A 24,927-nucleotide genomic window follows, 5' to 3' on the forward strand; every position below is an offset into this window, starting at 1 on the left:
TAAAGCTGAGCGTAATTTCGGTCGCGTTCCCCTGTTCAGACGTTGCATTCATCAACCAATGGTTGCGTGCAACGTCATAGACTGTGCTGTCGGGCAGCAGCTTGCTATGATGCTGGTTTCAAGAGAACTTGGAACCTGGAAGACAATTCTTCTCAGACGTCGCTCGTTTTTTCCCAGTTGTCTTGAACTCAATGAAGTCGAAGAGTTCCGAGTTTCCAGTTGTTTTGAACAGCAATTTTCATATGATTGTATTAGCTGGGTCATTCCTACATTGCAGTGCCTTCCTTTTCTGTCCCTAGGAAATATCACTTGTTATTTAGTTTAACATGTGGATTCCACGAGGCTTTAAATATAAGGTCAGGTGTCCTTTACCTTAAAAACACAAAAATATGGATATTGAAAGGGAATTTTATGCATTTTGAACACTTTGTTTCAGTGGAGGTAAGCGTTTTTGCCATGACCCCGGGTGTTATTCATCAAGTTCCACGAAAAATACAGTATAAGCCATAACATCTTTAAAATCTTTCTTCCATTATTTTATAGTCCTAGTTATATTCTCTCTTATCAATAAAGTTTTCTTCATGATTATTGTATTTATTATTTTATATTTTCTCTGTGTCCCTGATATTACCTTCCACCCTGTTAGTTTGTTGTAATTCTCCATTTAAGAAAAAAAAACTTCCTACAATGACACCACATTCAGGAAGTGTCATCATGTCTTTGGTGGGAAAACAATGGTGCAAAGCTAAATAAATATAAACACTCAGCTTTATTTATTTTTCCACATTTCATGTTAGTCTATATGTCCCACTCATACATTTTCACCCTGTTGGGCTAAATTACAGAGAAATTTAGCAACATTTCTAAATGTTAAAAAATGTGTGATAGAGAAGTTAAAATCCTGTTCAAGTGGTCACCATTATGCTAGCTCAATCTTTCTCACTCAAAGAGCTATGGCTAATTTAGGCTCCAAATTCCCACCCTGTTAGGATTATGCACCTTACATGTGCCTGAGCTTGACCAATATGTTTTTTAGAAAAGTCAAACATTTCCTTTTTCTGATAGAATACTTGCATTTTTTATTCCAAAAGTTATGAGGTCCAAAAGGCACCACATTGTAGGAATGAACCAGCTGATAGGTGAGAAAAAAGAAGAAACCTGCACACCGCTCTTGATGGTATCGCTGCTCTTTATTAATTAAGCTTTACGTATCGGCCTCAAGGCCTTCATCAGAGCTTTTGTGAGTGTTTACAATTTGTACCCTTATGTAGACATTGCTCCATCCACATCGGTCCAATGCATAAAATGGGGTTGGAGTCGAGAGAAAATAAGCAAGTGTTACAAAATATAACAATGTGCATTTCATAACTATTCTAATAAAGTCTGTACATAAAACATATTATACAAGCCTATAAAACCACAATGAGGACAAGTAAGTTTTCATAAATCATTTGGTACAATGCAAGAAAAAATGTCAGAGTAATCTGAAGTGATGGCAATAATTCATGTTCACATTTACAACATAACATGCATGGTCATTTCACCATTAAGACCTTTCTGGAGGGTGAAAATCCCAAAACATTCTCTTTTGCTCAGAGTATTATTTATATCCACCTCCCCCAGTGATGGGTTGTGCAGACCGTACCACCCTCTGGAGAGCCCTGTGGTTGTGGGCAGTGCAGTTGCTGAACCAGGTGGTGATACAGCCCGAAAGGATGCTCTCAATTGTGCATCTGTAAAAGTTTGAGGGTTTTAGGTGACAAGCCAAATTTCTTCAGCCTCCTGAGGTTGAAGAGGCGCTGTCGCGCCTTCTTCACCACACTGTCTGTATGGGTGGACCATTTCAGTTTGTCAGTGATATGTACGCCGAGGAACTTAAAACTGTCCACCTTGTCCACTGCTGTCCCATCGATGTGGATAGGGGGGTGCTCCCTCTACTGTTTCCTGAAGTCCACGATCATCTCCTTTGTTTTGTTGATGTTGAGTCTGAGGTTATTCTCCTGACATCACACTCTGAGAGCCCTCACCTCCTCCCTGTAGGCTGTCTTGTCCATGTCGTTTCTAATGATTGAACTTATGTTCACTGATTCTGTTTGAGAGAAGGAGAGGTTTTACCTACATAACACAACCCACATGGACATTTAATCAAGTAGATAACATGAGTGATGGAGTACGTAATCATGTTAATTTGGAACCGTTTTCCTGTATGTGGGTGGCAGAAATAATTCACGAGTGGTCATGAGTAGATGTGCTTGTTTTGAGATTTAAGCGAGAGCTACATGTAGCCACGTGTGCACATTTGTTCATACCCTTTGATAGTGAGTTATTAGCCCAGTTATAAATGATTTTCAATGGGGGAGTGATTGCTTCCTACAAGAACACAACACATGTGCATTTCTAATCATCTTTGAAAAGTGAGTCAAGTAAATAGCTTTTTTCTTGTCTTAAAGGGGCAGTGTTGTATTTTCAGACAGGCTTGAATAAACTAAGTACCCAATAGGCAGAGGGTAGCATAATTTGACTGGTTCTCTGTTATAACGGTATGGGAATAATAATGCATTTTATTTTGTAAAGTGGTTCCTTGCATCAAACACAACATTTTCAGTCACCTCCTTGTCTGAAGGACATTAAACAGATTCATGTCAAGCCCTGCATGTTTTTTTTCCAAGTCTCATGGAATATAGGCCTACAATGAACACCACACATTGGCTGCTACTGTAGCCTGAATGATAGCTATTTCCATGTTCAAATGTTACGGGATGCATTTTCTCCATTGTTTCTGATGATAGGCCACTCTGGTAGGCCTACATTATGATCAAATAGCCACAGTAGCCTACTTGATTACTGTTAAAACTAACTTAAAGTGGGTACAGACTCAGTGTTCACAGTAAACGTGCACCGGAAGTTTACACAGAACTTTCACAATGTTCAAGTTTGCACTCAGCAGACCTGAAATTTGCTCAGTGCCAAAAACAATTAGAGGGAACATTGGTTGTAGGCCAAACCATTCAGATGCTACAGACGTTTTCTGGTCTGATGAACTGCGCTGTAGCTTTAACACTTTCAAACGCAGATGTGGAAAGGCCACATAGGCGGATGCAGTGGACTGAGATGCAGCCCATGCAAAAAACATATCTCTAGCTTAACCTAATAGATTTTAATAAGGATTAAGGGTTGCCATAATAAAAGGGGCTGAATATTTATTGACAAGATATTTCAGCTTTCCATTTTTTTAATTAATTTGTAGAGATTTTGAAAACATAATTCCACTTTGACATTACAGGGTATTGTGTGTAGGCCAGTCACAAACACATGTAAATGTAATCCATTTTAAATTCAGGCTGTAACACAACAAAATGTGGAAAAAGTCAAGGGGTGTGAATACTTTCTGAAGGCACTGTATTACCCTTACGATGTTCACAATGTCCATGAAAACAAACTGTTTGTGTGTACTCAGATCACTGAATATCCCATTCCCAAATGCCCTGCCCAATTTGACACTATCACAGGCAGATTCCAGCCAGCCATACTAGTGACGTACTGCTTCCTCAGTATTTATGATTCACTAGAGTTTGCTTTGGCAACTACCATCACAGGTACCAGTTTAGTAATCTTACAGATACTAAAACTATTAAACTAACAACTGCAACACCACTGATATGGGGTTATGGTAAGGGCAGGCCAATGGTTTTGGATAGTTAGTTGAACAATTTATTGATTTAGTTGGAAATCTATAAACAATCTGTAAAGGGATTCTGATAAATTGGGATGAAACTATGGATATGTAGAATGAAACATACTAGCACGTTGCTGCATGAAAAAAGAATTTATTAACCCATCAATAATTTATTAACTTTGATCTGGTTAGCGTCAAGGTATGTCTGGGTGTACATCTAAATATCTTAAAATGGCTTCTTCTCATCATTCTCCTTTATCTGCCCTGATCTGGACCGACAGGATAGGTAAAAGCCCTGATCTGGACCGACGGGATAGGTGAAAGCCCTGATCTGGACCGACGGGATAGGTGAAAGCCCTGATCTGGACCGACGGGATAGGTGAAAGCCCTGATCTGGACCGACGGGATAGGTGAAAGCCCTGATCTGGACCGACGGGATAGGTGAAAGCCCTGATCTGGACCGACGGGATAGGTGAAAGCCCTGATCTGGACCGACGGGATAGGTGAAAGCCCTGATCTGGACCGACGGGATAGGTGAAAGCCCTGATCTGGACAGACAGGATAGGTGAAAGCCCTGATCTGGACAGACAGGATAGGTGAAAGCAATATGACGGAACCCTAATAGAGGGCTTCCTTTTTCCAGTCCTGCAGATTTGGATCAGTGCGGCTGAAGGGAAGAGGTTGACCAAAGGAAGCCACATTAGACCACTGAGATGTACCCACGTAGGCTCCTGGTTCACACCATTCCCCCATCGGATCCAAGGCACTATGTGACCGACCCCAGGGATCGTAATAGTGCTAAATGCTTGACATGAGGTGAGCACCTAATGGGTTAAAAACAGCGCAAACACCAGACTCATTGACCACAAGTAGCAACACAACCTCTCATCTGCAGGCCAATGACAGTATTAATTGGTGCTTATAGGCACTTTTGTCTAAAGACAGTGGAAAACACCTACTGCACAGACATACAGCAATTCACATATTTCAAAGTACTTTCAATCATTTTAGATGACAAAGCCACATGTTTAAAGCACAAAAAAACAGTATTCACTTGACTCCATGTTAACCCCACAGAACAAAGTTATACACGCAGAATCTGCATTCAAGCCATTAACTTGTATTTGCTGAATTACAGTAATGTATTAGCTAGTTGCTTTTGTTTGAATTTACACTAACGAAATACAAAGCAGTTGAATCATTGTAGAGCAGCATATGCCACATAACCTAGAAGCCACGTGGAAAGAACCATGAATTTAGTCTGTCCAAAATATCTACCTATCCCCTCACATAAAATGTATTTGCAACATTTCACAAACCCCCTTAGCTGTACTACACAGAGAAATAAGATCAAGATGTGCCACTACAAGGCCTACAATATGTTTAAACTTTTCCCTGTGCCAGCCCTCATTTCTACTTTCAACACAACTGTATCTTCTGGACTGTAACCTACACACTAGTGCCAAGCTAGTGTGAGAACTCTGGCATTGGTGCCCCCTTCTGTATGTGATGGAGAATATAAAATGGGGTCTCAGAATGAGAACACAAGATCAAACACCTAGGGCTCCTTTCGTGGAAAGAGGTTCATTCTAATCTTGGACTAAAAGGCAACCGTGATAGAGACTTCTTTGAAAGTGCTTTTTGGACCAGGAATAGGCATGATCTGGGTCTGGGAAACCAGCATCTACAACAGGGGCGTTACACTCATTTTTCCCCAAAGGGCCACATTCTGTCTTCACTGAGGTCCACTTCTATTGGTTATATTCCTTGCTGTCAAAATTGGCAAAAAATAGTTCTCTATCCATCAAATGTTCTATGCTCCCCGACTGTCTAGCTTTCATTTCGATGACTGTTAACAAGCTGGACAGAGTTTAGAGACTATAAAATGATGCCCACTATAATTTCTACACAGTTTTGATTTGGTTTTAGGCATGTCAATTGAGATCGTTCACCGGAAAAATTAGGGGGAAAAATTACAAAAAATGGACACCCCTGATCTACAGTATAGCTGTGTAATGTCAAATAAATTGAATAGTTTGATTTCATTCATCTTAAAATGTTAATTAATATAGCAGCAAAGGGCACACTTTTACACGAGGAACAATAACAATTGTTATCATACCATTTTGAAAATTGTGTGAGTTACCCATACGTAATTAAATTAATCCCAAGTGGTGCAGCGGTCTAAGGCACTGCATCTCAGTGCAAGAGGCATCACTACAGTCCCTGGTTCGTATCCAAGCTGTATCACATCTGGCCATGATTGGGAGTCCCATAGGGCGGCGCACAATTGGCCCAGCGTCGTCCGTGTTTGGCCAGGGTAGGCTGTCATTGTAAATAAGAATTTGTTTTTAACTGATTTAACTAGCTAAATAAAGGTTAAATTTAAAAAAATTATATAATAATAATTGAAGTCATAGAAACATTACATAACCAGGCAATATTGTTGTTGTTTCTTGGGTGGAATTTTGTTGTTGATAGCCCAACATTCATTTGTGGCACCTGAGAGTGATTCATCTTACCCAGCCTGGAGCTAAGGGAGTGTAGTATAAGCAATTTCCTCCTAAAAGGTCAAGCTTTTGAATGTCAAGCTGAACCGGCTAAATCTAAGTCAGGGGGGGGGGGGGGGGGGGGGGTCCCCTGGCCTTTACAGTTATTACTGGATGACTTGGGCTAAGTCTTGAAAAAGCTGTTGTTTCACTAGACACGTGTGCATTACAGATGCCAACAGCAGATAAATATGATATGAAAGAGAAATGCCACTATGCAATCTTTTCATTGCTTTCTAGATCTGTTAAATGGTATTGACTGGATTGTGGACTGTTGATTTGCAAAAACTGAATTAACTGAAACTGAATTAACTGTATTGATTGCAGGACATACGCATACCAGTTCAACTGTTACTAGCAAAAGAAGCCCAGAGGATGAAAGCAGAAATGTTAAATAAAAAATATAAATCAGTGGCTTTTTTGCAGTCTACGAAGGCAGCATCTCCCTCCACCCTTACCCTGTCATTCAGTATCAACTTACAAAACTCACAGTACCCTTTAATATCTAAAGATGGTTAACTCTGCCATGATAAAACTCAACTGGCATCCCATATACTGCAAAGTAAAGTCAATCCAAAGCACACCTATCTATCTATCCATCCATCCATCATCTCACTGTGAATAGAAAACTTTTCCCCACTGAGCAACATAAGACCATGGCACTGTAGAGGAGACAGGCCAGCCTGATAGGCTCCCTGCCTCAGACTCAGTACCTGGTGTACAACAAGGCAACAGCCCACCTCTCTCCAAAGGTCAACACCCCTCCCTCGCACTGAAATACTGCTCTTCCCACACCCCACAAGCAACAGCAATATAGATTGATGTTTGACTAGAAGCTGAGCGGTGGCAGATAAATCTCCAAGAGGTCCGCACCTCAGGGGGAATCTCCTTTATCACAGCCTAGGGTTAGGCTGACCCTCTTATCTATCCAACAGACTGACAGAGGGCCACCAGACTCTCCTTTGGAGACACACAAATGAAAACAAACAAATTGGCCGCTCTTCATGCGAGAGTCCCCCTGGGTGTGGCCTTTTGGCGAGGCTGGGCGGAGCGAGGGGGTCACCGGGAGGAGCTGCGCTCTTTGCTGACACAGTCATCCTTGGTGCTGCTGTCTCCGTTGGATATCATACCGCACGTCTTCCTCTTCTTCCGCCTGTGAGACATGGCGTCCCCCTCCGAGCCCGACTCAGCCTGTAGGGGAGAGGGGCAAACCAGAGGCGGGGGAGGTCTTGGATACATCTCTCCATAGAACATATTACATGTCTGTTACATTTCATTTACATAATAGGGGGGGGGGACTAGGTGTCACTGTCCCTCATACACAGTCTACTCACAAACACCCATTACCAATTTAACATGCTATATACAGACAATCATCTGACGACAGTAGTGTTCTTGTTCAACCAGTAGAACAGAATATTCTCTCCAGGGGGAAGGCAGGGCCTACCAACCATTACACAAGGGTAACCCCCAACCTCCACCCAACAGCTCAACCCGATATGGATGTATATGTAACTGGAGGGGCATGCTGTCCACCAAGCTATTCAACACCAGTTCCCCCAGTTCCAGAAACCCAAGACCTGTGGCCACGTTTCTGTGACCCAGCAGGACCACTTAGAGGGAACAATATAACCTTAACATGAAAGGCATTATATAGGAAGGAGCGTGTTAAGGCAGGGATATGTAATATATGCTCATTGTAAGTCGTTGTAATTTCTTCCATCATATCTGACTGCCTTCTAAATGTAACATCATGGCATGTTGTTGCCTGCATGCAGTAGTGAGAGAGACAGGACCTTCGCATTACAGCATTTCAGAGGGGACGTGTGTGGCTTACAGTATGTGTGGCCTTTTCACATGCACATGTGTGGCAGACCCCGTGACATCTGCCCGCACGTGAACAGGTGCCTGCTGCCCTCTTACACCCAGCTCAGGGGTCCCTAGAGTAGGGGGCTACTGTATATCCATGTGTGAATGTCACACTGTATGTGTGTGTTTTTGAGGGAACAGGATGTACCTCTGAGTCTGAGTCAGAGGAGCTGGAGGAAGAGGAGGAGGAAGAGTCACTGGAGCTGTCCGAGGCGATGCCAGTTGATTCCTGGAGGTCCACTTTGTCTGCCAGGGTAGCCATGTCTGGCCTCTCCTGCTTCAGGATACTAAGAGAGATTTTATGTATGAAAATAAATACCCTCCTTGTGAAAGTTAGTGGATCTGGGTGCAATTATATTAGAACATTATCATTAAATACCATGTAAAGGATTATCAGAGGCCATTCTTCTACAATGTATTTTCCCATTGAGGTACCTACAAAGGCAGCTATGGGTGACATTCTTGCAAAAACTACTATAAACCGCAATCTGGCAGTATGATTTAATTTGAAACATCTCTTCAGCAAGGTCCATTATAAGGAGGCGACTATTTATGTATTGCTTGGTTATCAAACTCTAGTTAAATAATCACACAATATAACGCACATTGTTGAAGTTACAAATTAAATTACGCTGCCAGATTATAAATTAGTTTGCAGTAGTTTTTGCACAAATCAGTGCCCCTTTGGACCACGAAAATGTTGCCCAATGTATGGACTTATTGGGCTTTTGGTCCTCGTTGCTCCCAGGTCTCGTGGGTGGGGAAGAAGCATCAGAACTTGTGCCTTTGCACCAACACATCCCAGGCACTCGTACCCAGAGGTTCAATGTGGATGCCAGTGCAAGAGCGGGCAGGACCCATTCTTTATAGAACCTGCCAACACACTTTTTATTGGTTCCCATAAGATTGGAAGCCCAGAACCAAATCTTACATGAATGCTGCCCTCTGACCAGCTACTGGATTTGATGGGAGCGAGTGGTCGTGAAACGTTTGGCCCAGTGCGAGTGACAGAACCAGGGCAGATCCTATAGACCAGATGTATTCAACTCTTACCCTACGAGGTCCGGAACCTGCTGGTTTTCTGTTCTACCTGATAATTAATTGCACCCACCTGGTGTCCCAGGTCTAAATCAGTCCCTGATTAGAGGGAAACAATGACAAAACGAGTTTGGAGGCCCTAGAGGTTCACATCCCCTCCTCTATAATCATCTCGGCCATCTATGGGCCAAACTAACCCCTTCCCATCCGAAAATTCTAAAGATGCCAGGTGAAAGTTCACCCTTGCTAAATTGTAATTGGTCCAAATAAACAGTGACGCAAAACCCAGTGTGCAGAATTGTTCCTCATATTCCACAGCCTCCGACAGACAAAATATTTTAAAGTTTCTTCTTTCACGAGGTGTTCCTACAGCTGTGGGGGTTCTGTTAGGAGTGCTTACCGATACCACTTCCTTGATAGTTTGGGCCGGCCCCGCACAGTTTTATGCCACACGATGGGGAAGTTGGTGGTGCTGGCAAAGTTCTGAGTGATAGCGATGGTGGTGTCAATGTTGAGAACCACATGCCACCAGCCTCCTAGAGAACAAGCAACAAAGATGACCAGGATTAGGTTTCAGATCACCAAACCACCGAATGGCCAAGTACAATAATACACCATCTGACCTTCTCACATGGCAGAAAACATACTCTGTCCGAGGACATTTTGATGAAAATATTAGTCATTAGTTTACAAGACCTTTATGGAGTGGAGGAAGAGGTGGGTGGATAGACAGAAATAGTAAAAGGTATGGATGGACATCTTCAGAGGAGACAGAACAGCCTGTCCAACAGGGTTCTGCTCTTGAAACGAACACACTCCCTCACATACACTCTCCCAGCCATCAGGACCTAATATTCTGGTCTCCAACTTGTGTAAACAGGAAAAGTTCAAGATCTGAACCAGATCCAAAGGAAACAGAGTTTAATCCTGTCTTATCAGTCAGTTAACGCAGGAGGATGCAGGGTATTAGGGTAGGTCAGTAACACTGGATTAACCTCTGCAACCATGTCGATCACTGAGCCCTACAGTAAGTGTGGTTGTAAACAAGGTGGTGGCTACACTTCTTGTTGATATTCATGGAGAGAGCTAGCAGAAACTGGATAGCTAGGATAGCCCAGCTACATAGTGAAAGTGAAAAGCTGTGAATACATACATTACATATCACCGGACAGTTTATTACATACAAAATGGATCGCTCCTACAGACAGTGAGTCATGTGGCCGTGGCTTACAATAAAAAGCAGGCAGAGAGGCATCAAGTTACTGCTCGATTAAACGTTAGAATGAGTAAAACGAGTGACCTAAGCGACTGAGTTTGGTATGATCGTTGGTACCAGGCACATCAGTTCCAGTATCTCAGAAACTGCCACCCTCCTAGGCTTTTCACGCACGACAATGTATAGAATTTACAGAGAATGGTGCGACAAACACTAAATATCCAGTCAGCAGCAGTCCTGTGACCTCTCATGGATGAGAGGTCGAGGGAGAATGTGAAGGATCATGTAAGCTAATAGGCTTGCCACAAACAGACAAATAACGGCGCAGTACAACAGTGGTGTGAACGGCATCTCAGAACACACAACTCTTCGGCCCTTGTCACAGATGGGCTATTTCAGCAGACGACCATAGAGGGTTCCACTTTTGGGCACGCGATCACCAACACTAGACAATTGGAAAGTGGAAAATCAGTGTCTGGTCCTACGGATCCCGGCTCCTGTTGCGTCATGCTGATGGCAGAGTCAGGATTTGGCGTAAGCAGCATGAGTCCATGGACCCATCCTGCCTGGTACAGGCTGGTGGCAGTGGTGTATTGGTGTGGGGAATGTTTTCCTGCCACACGTTAGGGTCCCTTGATATCAATTGAGCAACAAATGTTCTGACATTTTGTAGAATCCATGCTCCAAAGAATTCAGGCTGTTCTGGAGGCAAAGGGGGGGTCGGTACTTTATCTAATAAACTGGCTGGTGAGTGTATGGCATACATATACACACACACACACATATATACAGTACCAGTCAAAAGTTTGGATATATCTACTCATTCAAGGGGTTTTCTTTATTTGTACTATTTTAGGCTATCTTCAGTATACCACCCCTACCTTGTCACAACACAAAGGATTGGCTCAAACACATTAAGGAAAGAAATTCCAGAAATGTATGTTTAACAAGACACACCTGTTAATACATTGCAAGTGACTACCTCATGAAGCTGGTTGAGAGAATGCCAAGAGTGTGCAAAGCTGTCATCGAGGCAAAGGGTGGCTAATATAAAATATATTTTGATTTGTTTAACACTTTTTTGGTTACTACATGATTCCATATGTGTTATGCCATAGTTTTGATGTCTTCACTATTATTCTACAATGTAGAGAATAGTTCAAATAAATAAAAACTTGAATGAGAAGGTGTGTCCAAACTTTTTACTGTATATATACACGTATATGTACATATACACACAGCTATAATTTATGTCTTCACAGCACATAATATTGGTATATCACTTCTCATCAAAGACCTTTCATACTCACTGTATGTTCTGCCCTACTTTTATATAATATCTTTCCTAACTAACTGAACCCTGGCCTTTTCAGATCTTGACAAATGATTCAAATTCGCTGAAGATTAAAACTACTTCACTCTCTCCAGTCAAACAGTATTCAAAGTGAAAGACAGACCAAACATCTATAAAATGGCAGCAGTAGCCCACTGACCAGGGACAAACACTGTCTCCCCTGGTCCCTGCAGAATCTCCAGGGGTCTGAACTCAGCAGGCCAGGTTGGCTGCTGGGTGCGTGGGTACACCACGTTAAACCAGGTGATGGCCTCATCCTGCTGGTTGCCCCCGTCATCCCGGGTCACCTTGATCAGCTCCCGTGGCGTGTGGGTGGGGAACAAGCACCAGCGCTTGTGCCCCTGCACCAGGGCATTCCAGGCACTCGTACCCAGCGGGTCAATGTGGATACCAGTGCCAGAGCGGGCAGGACCCATTACAAACCATCTGAGAAAAAAAGACAGAAAAATAAAGGGACAGGTGTTACTAGAATTAGTTCAACTTCACAGAACATACAATAACATTGCAGCTATTTTAGTTAACAATGTTACTGAGAATAGCTCTTACCTGTAAGGAGGCCGGCGCTTCTCCCCGGCGAACTGGAAGAGGTCGTCCCTAAAGTAAACTGGCACCTGGTAGTCCTCCAGCAGCTTACGGCGCTTGGCGTGCTCGCCGTAGCTGCTGTCGAAAATATAGAGTGGGCTGTCGTCCTGTGTGGACTCCAGGTACTCCACGTAGTACTTCATCTTCATCTTCACAGAGTAACCGTCATTGTCCTCACCACACTTGAACTTCTGGTTGCGGTACTTACGTTTGAGGCGCTCCATGGTCCACTTCTCACGTGCGGGCCAGGTGTCCTGACAGTTGAGCAGCACCACAGGTTTGTAGGGCCTCTCGAAGCGCTGGATGAACTCCTCTGCGCTGAGACGCAGGGTGTCCACACGCTCAACATTGTCCTGTGAGACGCATATGTCATGTCAGTTTGTGTGTGTGAAAGAGAGAGGGTTGAGGGCTACATTTCATGAATGTACGACTACTTTAATCAATAACATTTCTACCAATATAAATTACATTGAACTGAATTCAAAGGGAACACTAGTCATTTCTGACTTAATGCTTCCCAGCCATTGGGCCTAGTATTGGTCTCACGGATTGAGGTTGAGTGTTTCACAAAACTGCATCACAATAAAAGATCAACTGTTTTTGAATGCAATGCAACATTAAGGAGTAGACTCGGAGGAAGACCATTTGATCGGGGGCAAAGGGAATACAAAAGGTCATGGGCATTTTTGTTCTGCTTTTACATGGAATGACGGGGTCTGAAAGTCACCTTTTTTAAATGTATTTTACTAGGCAAGTCAGTTAAGAACCAATTCTCATTTTCAATGACAGCCTAGGAACAGTGGGTTAACTGCCTGTTCAGGGGCAGAACAACATTTTTACCTTGTCAGCTTAAGGTTAAGTTCAGAAGCTCAACCCCAAAAGAGAAGGAATGAAACAAAAATGCTGAGATGAGTTGTTAACCTATAGGACAACTCTTGAAACTACCTAAGCTTCGAGTGTCATGGGTATTCTTAGCAACCCAGAGCAGCCCTTCTTAACTCTTGTGATGATAACAAATCTCCTGCTGAACCACTTGGCAATAAGCCAGTATCCCACATGAAGCAAAGAAAATGCCCTCCAGTGGGCTTATTTCAAACATACAGTTAAAAATGAAGTTGGTTTTAAGATCAATGCATTATCAATCATACATTGTCGTAGTGATTGTGTCAATATAACAGTGTTTAATCAGGACACACTGTGGAAAAAGTATGGGCTTTCCTAACCATGGTAGTAGTTGTTTATCTCTGAGGACAAGGGCAATAATTCCTACAGACATAATACAATTACAGTCTTCTTATAAAATATAAACAGTGGATCGAGGTGGACAAAATACCATCAGGCCGGCCGGCTACCTGTTGATGGTGACTGGCTAATAATCACATGTAAGCCTCAATGAAATACAAATGTAACAATGTCACGATTTCACAAAAAATGAACTATACACCGTCAAACCAATGTGGTCAATAATTAACCGAATGGGCTGTGGCACAGCTTTTGAGTCCAGACTTGACAGTTGCGCCAATGAAGACCGCTGTGCGCTGAAAGTGCAGCAGCAGCCTACGTGACCATCCGCACTGGTTTTGTAAGGTGAAACGTGTTGAAAGAGCTAACATGGCTGGCTAGCCTAGCATGGATAACTTGCTACCGACAGTTTACCTTCACTGAGCGGTGTGACACATCGAAAGTCTCGCAATAATCATGTTTCGTCCAGTCTGAAGAGTCCTTCAGCTCAGGTCTGGCGCTCCGCTTCGCCTCTTTGATCCTCTTCTTACTTTTATGGTTCATTCCTGCGAATTTAGGCACTTTAGTTAGCTAGCTAGCTACACTGGGGTGCATAGACAAACACATTTGCTAGCTTAACTTGCTAGTAGTGAAGCGAACGTTAGTTGAGTGGCTAGTCTGGAGTCAAAGTTCAACGGTAAGCAACTTCATACGAGTACTTTGTTGGTGTTACTGAAACACGACACGTTGGCCTTAAAATTAAGATGTTGTTCTAAGCGCACTTTTAATAGCGAGGAGGAAGCTGCCCGGATGAAATTAGCTAAGGGGCTAACTACAACAATGCTCTTGCAACCAAACCCGGGGTCCCTACAATTTAAAACCCGCCCACCCAGAGAACCGTAGGAAGCTCCTTGGTCACATATTTTAGCGAGCCATACATCCGAGAAAACCGATTGGATAAAATATGGAATACGCCTAGTTTTCCACGTCCTTCAGCAGACAGTCGCAAGCGGGTCTGTTTTTCCGAAGAGACGGGTTTTAGGATAGTAAACGTACTGTTTTACCACAATTGATTTACTCTCACTTTCACAATTGGGATGGTAAATGGAAAACAGAGCAACTGAGATGTCCCAACAGTGCAGAAATCGTTCACATTCGAAGAATACGATGACCCAAAGCAATCACTGAACGTTTCCATCCCTGAGGTTTTTGCGCACTTTCGCCATTTGGAACCAGCAATGCTTCTGAAAATAATATTGTTCGCCTTCAACTGCATTGTGGTAATTGGCCCCGAAGCCTGCCGAGTTCCTTGGAGAGGAGTACAGATCAGACTTTTCTGAATCAATGGAAGTTGACATTCATGTGAACTGTAATCATTTCGTTTCTCCCCTCGGTACTAGGTCCTTGATCCACAATATGGGATGCATGTATGGCCCTGTGCAGTGGTATTAGCACAATATGTGTGGACACATAGGGAGGAGCTGATGCACAAAACAGTGCGAGAGGTAATTTACTTAACCAAACTGTAATTCACAATCAGGCTACTCTCCAATTCACATATTTACCACAAATGTGTAACTTGTTTCTAAAACCAACTATTGAATCAGAATGCACTGCGGTTTGTTCACAGCTTGGGGCTGGCGGGAGTTTACCTGGTGTGGTGGCAGCAAAGTGTGGGGCACAAGTGATCTTGTCAGACAGTGCAGAACTTCGTGTCTGGAGAACTGTGAAGTGAATGAACTGCCCAATGTGCTTGTGGTGGGTATTACCTGGGGAGAAGTCTCCCCAGACCTTCTGCTCCTCCCTCCATTAGACATCATCTTGGGATCAGACGTTTTCTATGAGCCTGAAGGTGAGTTCAGACTGACCGGTTAGTTTGGATAAATTTGAGCAGATCGTTCAGATCTAACTCAACTGTGAATTTACAACTTTCAGATTGAAAATGTCCTGGTGACCATCTCCTTCCTCGAGGAAAAACACTGAAGCCCAATTTTGGACAACTTACCAAGAGAGAAGGTATGCCTTTCAGGACCAGTCCATGACTGTCAGTCAAGGTCAAGTAAACATTACTAATTTTGATTTTCTTTGTCTCAGTGCCGACTGGTCCAGAGGCATTGCTGCACAAATGGAACTTGAAGTGTCTCAACATTCCACTGGAGAAATTCTATGCCAACAAAGATCAAATAGCTGGGTCAACACTTCCAGGAAGCCATACTGTACAAATTATTATAACTGAGGACAAGGAAAGCTGAATGGAAGACACAATTGTGTCAGCAAGGCAGTCAGTCAAATAGTCAAGACCCAATACAAGATCAATGGTTAAAAACTCAATGCATTATAAAATAGTTTACATTGTATAGTAAGTAGTGTTCTGTTAAAGTTTTAGAATAAATTGATAACCCAAATGTTTTAGAAGACAATTTATTAGCTTTCACATTGGACACCTATACAGACTCTTGCAAGGGGGAAAAGGAATGCACAAAGGGCAAGACAGAATGCATTAAACAAAATTAGCACAACATACTTAGTGCTCTGAATTAGATAACATTTTAACTTGTTGAAAGACAGGCATTCTACCGATGGTGAATTTGTAGCAGCCATTTAAGTTGGCCACCATCACAGCATTGTAGCCACAGGGGCATTCCGGAGAACACTGGAAACAGCCAAGCACTGCAACACGCCACCTTAACAGCTAACCAGCAATACTCAACTGCTACACAACTGCGCCTAGTGCACAAAAAATACAGGAGAGAAGATTAGAGTCACAATGAAATTAAACAAAGCTACATAGCAAGTTGACCTGCAAGTAAATCCATGCCTGGTTCTTGTCACACTTATTCTAAAAGCCCTAGCCATTTTAACTTCTGTAATGGCCTTCATGAAACCCAAAATAACAATTGTAAAAGCTAGGCCATCAAATCTTCAGACAGTTTTAGATAGCTAAAATAGCCATGCAGGCCAACAAATTGAAATCCAAGCAGTTTTAGCCCATCTACCTCAAAAGCACATTAAGTATAGTTTTTATTTTTTTGTTAAACATTGCACAATGAAAGACGAGCAGTCTGGGCAAAAAACAACAAAAAAAAAATACACAAAGCCATCTGATCAAGATACAACAATAACCTTTTACACAGAAATCATTGTATGGACAGGGTCCTCAGTCTGAAGTGTGACGTCCTCATTGGCATCTCATCTGAAAAATGTTTGAAAGACAAGGATGTAAGAAACTGGTGTTGGAAAACAAATAACTAAATTTTGTTTTCAACCTCTAGTAATGAAGTGGCGACGACTTGTTAACTTTACCACACCCCTCCCTTCAGATAGACATGGAGACACCTCCAGGCCATATGTATGGTGTAATCGGCTGGCAATGTAATGCCAACTTCATGTGCATAGCACATTTCCCCCATATTAGTAGGAAACTAGTCTACATTTGAAAGAAAGAGCCAAATCAAAAGCTATGCAAACCCGTTTCTGATGGTTGAATTTTTTTGGTTCAAGGAAGGAACCAAAAGTCAAGAGACGCCCGGGCTTCACAAAAATGAGAAATCTTGTCATGAGAAACCAGTCAGACAAACCTTGGTTCCCTCCTGAGCACAAGTCTTTGCCCCCAAAAAGCAGAGAGCATGACCTGGAGGACAATGCAAGGCTTCTGTCCATTGTCCTGCAGACGTACCTCAACACCACCCCAACACTGACTGCAACCTGCAACCGGCCTGCTCCATAGCAACCCCCACAGCAGCAGGTGCCCGGACAGCTCACACACCCAGCTCACTAACTGCTCATACTGCCTCAAACTCCTCTTTTGCAAACAGGATTCCGCAGCTTGGAGGAGAGAATTCCAGATTTTTTTTATGAACATTATATTTTTACGTTAAAAATGTATTCTCAAATGCCACATATGTACAATGCAAGAATGGACCTAAATTTCCTCTACACTGATAATGAACTGGAACATTGGGCAGGACAGAACAAAATTGTGACAAAGGAATAGTCCCCAAAAATCCAGCAAATGTGGGTTTCAGGCAACCACCATATGGGACAGTGTTCCATTCCTCTTTGCCATGCCCAGTGTTACAGTAATATGCATAACCACTTTGAGGTGGAAAGACTTAAAGCAGTTCACATTGTCAAGACATCCCACAACCAACCCCATTCTATTCAACCACAGATAACCATGGAAAAGGGAGACTTAGTGCAAATCCATCCCACACAATATCCCCACATCACATCCCCCCATGCTAGTCATACAATCTAGTGTAACGCTAGACTTCACCTCAATTTACAACAATTACCATTTTGTCAGTCATCTATGGGGTTTCAGCTCCATTCTCCCCAGGTGACTTGGGCTGGCTCTTGGATCTTGATCTTGAGGCTCTTTCTGCAGGGGTGTGGCTCCTGGAACGGGACTTTGACTTAGGAGACTTGGATCTGGAGCGGGACCTGGACGGGGACTTGGCCTTGTCTCTCTTAGGGGAGCGAGACTTGGAGCGAGAGTAGGAACGAGACCTTGATCGGCTGTTGCGGGAGCGGCTGCGGGAACGAGATCGGCTTCTGCTCCGGGATCTGCTGCGTCTTCGACGCCTTGGACTAGTGAGGAGAAACAAGAGTAAGGTCGTTATGTCGAGTTATCGCCCATCTAAAAACTAAACGTAAGGCCACAACACCCTCAAAACGCTGCCACGTTACCAGGTCAATGAACCACACTTGTAATGGTGGCTGACGCTACATAATCGAAACATTACCGTTGCAACATTCAAGTTCCTAAACAAACACTATACACATAGCTAACGTAAATTTAAAAATCACATAGCTAACAATGAAAAACGACCCAATCGAAGGAGAGCTAGAGCAACTACTTAACCATGTGCTCAGCTCTTACCTCCTACTTCGTCGGCCATCACCCCCGTACCTCCGGGGTGCACCTCCACGCCGACGGTCACCACGATCTCCACGGTCACCACCGCCTCCATGATGAGAATCTGGGGGACGTCCGTAACGGGCCATCTGGACTCTTAACTCGCGTCCGTCCAGCACGGCACCATCCATTGCGTCCATCGCATCCTCTGCGTCCCGCTTGTCATGGAATCGCACAAAGGAGAACCCTCTGCTCTCTTTCGTATAACGATCTCGGGGGATGTAAACATCTCCTACCCTACCATACTTTTCAAAGACACGGCGAAGGGTCTCAGGTGAGGTTCGGTACGTCAGATTATCCACTTTAAGAGAAGTCATGCCCTCAACATCGGGCGGGGGCCTACCATAGCTCATGTTGCAGAAAGGGCCTTAGTTAGCCTAGCTAACAAACACGCAACAGTACTACCAGAAAATGTGGGTGAAACGTCAACACCCACTTAAAGTTTTTGATTAAAATGATGGTACTTAATCAACCTGCTCGCAATATGTCGAGTTTTTCTTTAAAAAATGCAATATCGCTTTCCAAATTTATGACGATTTCCTTAGCACTGACCATTTGTTAGGACAAGATGTTGCCCCTTGCTCCTCCTCGTTGAATGAGGTTGACGGGTAACGCTGCTGCGTATTTATTTGGAGGGAAAAGCAACGCATCTTCAAATTACACATTTTTAAATCATAATTCAATGCACCAAAATATATTATATTATATACAAATTACTCGGAGGGGACACAAATGGAAAATACTTTCAATTTAGTAATGTTTTTTAATAGTTTGACCCGGAAACGAGATTGGCGTCAGACTATAGCAAATAAACTCAGTTTCCCAGTGGGCTTTGGGTTGTACGCCTTGAAATTTCAGCTGACTATCTCACATGACGAACAGTTTTGGTCACTCACTGAAAAATATTCAAAGACCATTTTAACACTACACAGGGGAAAAGTATCGTACATTATTGTTGGATTCTTTCAAGGATTTTTTTCTAAAAAAAATCTCCACAAGTCGTTATTGGTTTGCTTACTATATAACTTGCACAAACAAGGACTATACAGTGCAGCACCCGACTCGGTAAATTGTTTTCTTCTCAAGTGGCTAAATAGACAAAAGCAAGGAAATACTTACTATAGTGATTATTTGGTAGCAGATCTACCTATATATACCTACCTAGTGTCTTGACAATAGCTAATATTCATAGCATAACATCGTTTCTACGGATTTGTCACCAAGGTTGTTTTGATTCTGTTCTTTTTCAGATTAGCTGTGGACCCCTTCAGACGATTTTTAACTAACCCATTTCGCCAAGAAATATTACAGTGACACTCTGCAGCAAGCATGGGTCCAGAGGGAAAGACACTCTTGAACATCATAATCCTGGGTTTTGGATTTATGTTCATGTTCACTGCTTTCCAAACATGTGGCAATATAGAGGTATGGTTGAACTGACAAATGATACATACACATTCAAGCCACACAACTGTAGGGAACCTACAGGGGAAGTTAATATTGATGGTGTCAATTATTTATGTCTCATGCTTTTTCAGCAAACTGTGATCAAGAGTTTCAACAGTACTGAATTCCATGGGAGTGGATACACAAGGTAATTTATTGTGATGCTGAAATACTGTGACTTTGACCTATGTGGCTCCTATGGTATAGATTAGAACTGTTGGAAATGTGTAATCCTGTCTCTCTCTCTCTCAAAGAGGTCTCAAAAGGCAAGTAATTGAATCTGCCCAGTTTAGGCAACAAAGTTGACTTTCAGTTCTCTACAATATCCCAGTTTCCTGAGGTATTTCGTAAATAACATGCATATGACTGTGGTGTTGTAGGGCCTTGTCTGTGATTTTAATTGCTGCTGTTGGCCTTTATGGACATCTTAATGACACCACCCGTGGCAGGCAAACACCAGGCTTTTTAAAAATTCAGACACATCCTTATTGAATAAAATGCCTGCACTTGTAGCCATGTTGCTAACATTGTCTATGAATAGTGGTATTACATTGGAGCAATATCATCTAATGAGTTAAAAAAAAAAAAAAATGTTTTTACATGTAGCATGGCCATCATCTATGGAGTTTTCTCTGCATCCAACCTGATTGCTCCCTCAGTAGTGGCTGTTATAGGACCCCAGTTGTCCATGTTCTTTAGTGGACTAGTATACAGGTGAGCACACTCCTTTGACCTTTCTTTAAATCAACCCACTGTAGCCTATACCTGTTTACAGAACTGTTTATTTATCTATTCTCTCTGAGTGTGCATAATGTACTTGTTTTCATTAGCTTGTTTGTGATGTCCACTGTCCAATGTTTTATTTCCATCAGTGGATACATTGCCATGTTCATCCACCCCTACACCTGGAGCTTCTACACAGCGTCTGTAGTTGTTGGAATAGCGGCTGCAAGTAAGAAGACTGTGGTATTCTTACTTGAGAATTAATGACTTGTATTTCCTATCACCACAGAACCCTCTTTTATCTTTCAATCTCTTTCCATCTGTGGCCTAGTATTATGGACAGCTCAGGGGAACCTACTCACCATCAACTCTACAGATGCCACCATCGGCAGGAACAGTGGTATTTTCTGGGCCTTGCTACAGTTCAGGTACTTCTTCTTATCAGCATCACTGTTTACCACAGCTTTTTTACTCTGGTACTGAATCCATGGTGTTGGACTGCCTAACATGTATCTATCCCATTTTGCAGCTTATTCTTTGGAAACATGTATATTTATTTTGCCTGGCATGGCCATGTTCACATATCAGGTATGTCATCAGTTATGGTTAACTTTTTACTATAACAATGTAGATATCGTTTGAATGTATTCTACTTAGGTTCATGAGTTCTTTCCTTTTTATAGTATCTAGCATTCCCTAAGTTCCCTTGACACAACGAGGAAATCTCATTTTGGCCATAAGTTGCTGACGCGTGCTTTGTGTGTGTCTAGACAAGGATCGCCAGACGGTTTTCATCTCTCTCACGGTCATCAGCCTGGTGGGCAGCTTTCTGTTCTTCCTGATCCAGAAGCCAGAGCCTGAGGCCACACCCTCAGAGGCGTCTGAGTCACTGCTGCAGACTGAGTCCACAGAGAGCGCCCCTATCATCGTGTGAGTGCAGTCTGCAGACAGGCTGGGATGGAAAATGTAGAGTAAACTAGCACAAGAACATTTTTCCTTATCTACCATTTATTGACAGGAATCACGCATGTTGTCATGCATACATACAGATGTCAAATATTGATATACTAATAGATATGCCATACAAATGGTGTTTGTGCATTCTGTACCTGCTGTTGTATGTAAGGTACTTTGTATTCCTCCATAGGCCTGGGTTGAATCTAGATAATCCTGTATTCCTCTATGTCTGGAAAGGCTGTACTTAAGTTTATTTATGGATTTCTCTTCCTTGCAGAGCGACTCCAGGTCTTGGTTCCCAGGCTCTGGATGCTTTCAGTGAGTCAGAGTTCATTGGTTGCTTCTTACTTCAATCTGTCATGTCAGCAACAAAGGCCCAGAGCTCAACTGACTGATATGTGTTCTCTTCTTACAGAGAAAGCGTTGCAGTTGTCTGTCACTAAAGAGATGCTACTGCTGAGTATCTCCATAGCATACACAGGTGGGCAAATTCATTCCAAATAATTCAAAAAAAAAATGGTTTGGGCTATTTCCAACATGAGGAAATTCTTTCAGTGGATGCTAGTATAGAAATATAAACGGATGCATATTCAATTGACATTGAGTATGTTTGAATGCGTAACCATAGGTTCTATGTGTGTAACTCTTGCTCCTTTCCCACCTTCAGGCCTAGAGTTGACATTTTACAGTGGGGTATACGGGACATGTATAGGAGCCATGACTCAATTTGGGAATGACGCTAAGAGTCTGATCGGGCTCTCTGGTATTTTCATTGGCCTGGGAGAGATCCTGGGTGAGTCAAAGACATTTTTTATCTTCAGTGCTGTGTCGGATCACATGATACACGTGAGGTTTGGAAAGCAGATAAACTGGTTGACAGGAAGGGACTGATGATTCAAGGAAGTCAACGCTTCTGTTTTTGCTGTGCCTCTGTTTATCCAGGAGGGGGCGTGTTTGGGATGCTGAACAAGTGCAACCGGTTTGGGAGGAACCCGGTCGTGCTGCTGGGGCTGATCACTCACTTCGTGGCCTTTTACCTGATCTTCTTGAACATTGCCAGTGATGCCCCTATTGCCCCAGAAGAGGGCACACACCTGCAGGCATACATCACCCCCAGGTACACAGCAGGGCTTACTCAGTTGGCCCATAAAACAATGACCATAGATTACTATTACAACAATTCTACGTACTTTGCATAAGAATACAGCAGGTCAGGACATGAGCATTATGTTAAGTGTAGCAGTAGAGTTCAAATGCAATTATGCACTATCAGGTAACTGCAGATTGTGTAAGGTTTCATGTCTGTATTAACCTGGGATGTTGTCTGTTCAGTGTTGAGGTGGTGTGGCGTTGCCTTAATTGCTTAACCTGTTGTGTTGTTTGTTCAGTGTTGAGGTGGCGCTGCTGTGCAGCTTCCTGCTGGGCCTGGGGGACAGCTGCTTCAACACCCAACTGCTGAGCATTGTGGGATTCATGTTCCGGGAGGACAGCGCTCCTGCCTTTGCCGTTTTCAAGTTTGTCCAGGTACATTGATATCTGTTAGGCCTACACACACAAGATGGTTTGCTGTCTATGGTGATAATGTATTACTCTGAATTATTTGAAGAAATATAACATTGAGCTATTTGCTTGGTATATCCCTTGATGATTCCCCATACTTGTTAACCACAGTTGCTGTATTACAGTGGTGTAACTTGGCGCTCTTGTCCTCTGCAGTCCATCACTGCAGCCCTGGCCTTCTTCTACAGTAACTATCTCCTGCTGCACTGGCAGCTGCTCATCATGGTTGTGGTGGGCTTCCTGGGCACGCTATCCTTCTTCGTGGCTGAGTGGGTGGTGGTCTCCAGCCGACGGGACACTGACTATGACAACATATGACAACCAATGGGAGGAGGGGGTCACAGTGAGAGGAGCTATTCACAGCTGGACGGGTCATCCGGGGAAGAGTCGGTGTAACACCTTCCTATCAACCTAGCTATCCTTTGGAATCCTTCAACTGACCGTTTGACTGGCCCACCTCAGCCCCAATAAGCAGAGACTGTAGTAACGCTGTTTTAGCACAGTCATTCACAGCTCTATTGATTCCAATAAGCAGAGACTAGTAACACTGTTTTAGTAGTCATTCACAGCTCTATTGATTTTTGCCTTTTCAAGTGGAAGATACACTTAAATAGTGTATATTTGACTTTACTTGGAGTGAGTCAGTTGTGCACAGAGGAGCCTTTACTTTCATGCTCAATGTCATTCACTGTGCTTCTGTCTTCATGTAGATGTTCAGCTGGTTGGTTTCAATGTGCAGTAGTCATTGATTAAGGTTTGGCTAGACTGCTATTCCTACCAAGGTTTCCAGTTTCGACATTAATCTTATTATACTACTTAAATTTGATAGAAGAAGAAAACGTAGTACAGTCGATTCTTGAAAAGCGCACATTGGAAATATACAAACTCTTTTTACATGCAGTTTATCAGTTCAAATTCAAATACACTTTTCACTTCTGCATGCTCAGGTTTAGTATACACATTTAGAATACTCCCAAGCCATTGCATTTATCAGGACTCCACTGCATCTAGATTTCTTGTAAGATGGCATTTGTCATAAAGGGATAAATTACGCATGTACACTAGCTTATTGCAATTTAAATTATTTTTGTTATAGTGGTATCTGTACGAAATTGTCGAACAATGCTCTAAATGTTATTTCTTTGTCAATATTTGCATCACACTTTCAGAGTATCTGTAGTATTCCATAGGTTTTGTCAAAAGTGGGATCCAAAAGGCCATAGATAGTGTATTGAGGATGATGGCATGGCTGTTGGATGAATGGTGAATTGCAAAATGTAGACCAGAATTTTTATGTCTAAACTGCTCTAGGTTATATTGCTCTGTTAAAATGTCACATTGAGGAACTCTTGAGCTTATGAGTTTAAAAGGCTATGGTTTTATTTAGAACTCACATTGAAACAATGACATTTGCACTCTGCAAACATCAAGCATTTTTTTTCTACATTTTCATCATGCAATTTCGATTGAGGTCACAAACAGTTTACAGTGTTTGCTCCTCCTTGCCAAAAATGTATAGTCTAGTTCATGAATCATTTAATTCATTGTGTGGAATGCTTAATGTAGAGTTCAGTTCTGTGGCACATGAAAAACTGAGTTTGAAGATTGTTCAGAGCCAGAGCTGTTGGATGTGAGGCAATCAATAGGATTTTGAGGGAATAACTATGTATTTTGGATTATGAACTAGATTTTATACTTGAATGTAGTTACTTAGAAAGGCACCAGGATATGCACGCTTGTTTTTTTACATCTTTATTATTATAAAATTGTTATTTTGAGCCTTTTTTTCGTGTCTGTATGCTCCTTTTTGTATACCTG

General features: G+C 42.6%; 3 protein-coding genes and 1 long non-coding RNA gene across 11 annotated transcripts; 2 read left to right on the top strand and 2 right to left on the bottom strand.

Annotated features, from left to right (window-relative positions):
- Nucleotides 1–1,177: 1,177 nt before the first annotated feature.
- On the bottom strand, nt 1,178–14,390 carry LOC110538541 (bifunctional arginine demethylase and lysyl-hydroxylase JMJD6). The gene is made up of 6 exons (XM_021625424.2): nt 13,941–14,390; nt 12,249–12,637; nt 11,842–12,128; nt 9,533–9,668; nt 8,243–8,381; nt 1,178–7,416 (listed from the first exon to the last, which is right to left on the bottom strand). Exons 1-6 carry the CDS (start codon nt 14,067–14,069, stop codon nt 7,285–7,287), a joined length of 1,212 nt encoding a protein of 403 aa, XP_021481099.1. The 5' UTR covers nt 14,070–14,390; the 3' UTR covers nt 1,178–7,284.
- Nucleotides 14,391–14,480: 90 nt separating this feature from the next.
- On the top strand, nt 14,481–16,579 carry LOC110538543. Of its 2 annotated transcripts, XR_002475777.2 has the most exons (5): nt 14,481–14,785; nt 14,906–15,010; nt 15,136–15,357; nt 15,441–15,521; nt 15,600–16,579. It is a non-coding gene; the product is annotated as an uncharacterized LOC110538543 (long non-coding RNA). The 2 variants fall into 2 exon arrangements; XR_002475776.2 differs by having other exon boundaries at nt 14,481–15,010.
- On the bottom strand, nt 15,911–19,038 carry LOC110538542 (serine/arginine-rich splicing factor 2). Of its 7 annotated transcripts, XR_005035149.1 has the most exons (5): nt 18,388–19,038; nt 17,801–18,095; nt 17,182–17,330; nt 16,629–16,698; nt 15,911–16,232 (listed from the first exon to the last, which is right to left on the bottom strand). XR_005035149.1 is itself a non-coding variant. In XM_021625428.2 (3 exons), exons 1-2 carry the CDS (start codon nt 18,774–18,776, stop codon nt 17,816–17,818), a joined length of 669 nt encoding a protein of 222 aa, XP_021481103.1. In that variant the 5' UTR covers nt 18,777–19,037; the 3' UTR covers nt 15,912–16,698; nt 17,801–17,815. The 7 variants fall into 7 exon arrangements, 2 of the variants coding, with proteins under 2 accessions (XP_021481103.1, XP_021481105.1); XR_002475773.2 differs by lacking the exon at nt 17,182–17,330; XR_002475775.2 differs by lacking the exon at nt 17,182–17,330 and having other exon boundaries at nt 18,418–19,035.
- Nucleotides 19,039–19,245: 207 nt separating this feature from the next.
- Nucleotides 19,246–24,892, top strand: LOC110538539 (UNC93-like protein MFSD11). Its single transcript, XM_021625423.2, has 14 exons — nt 19,246–19,488; nt 19,674–19,848; nt 19,962–20,017; nt 20,476–20,583; nt 20,742–20,821; nt 20,924–21,020; nt 21,122–21,180; nt 21,363–21,522; nt 21,827–21,867; nt 21,965–22,030; nt 22,217–22,342; nt 22,492–22,666; nt 22,938–23,073; nt 23,266–24,892. Exons 2-14 carry the CDS (start codon nt 19,753–19,755, stop codon nt 23,425–23,427), a joined length of 1,362 nt encoding a protein of 453 aa, XP_021481098.1. The 5' UTR covers nt 19,246–19,488; nt 19,674–19,752; the 3' UTR covers nt 23,428–24,892.
- Nucleotides 24,893–24,927: the final 35 nt, after the last annotated feature.

Source organism: Oncorhynchus mykiss, chromosome 12 (assembly GCF_013265735.2).
Source record: "Oncorhynchus mykiss isolate Arlee chromosome 12, USDA_OmykA_1.1, whole genome shotgun sequence".
NCBI classification, from domain to species: Eukaryota; Metazoa; Chordata; class Actinopteri; order Salmoniformes; family Salmonidae; genus Oncorhynchus; species Oncorhynchus mykiss.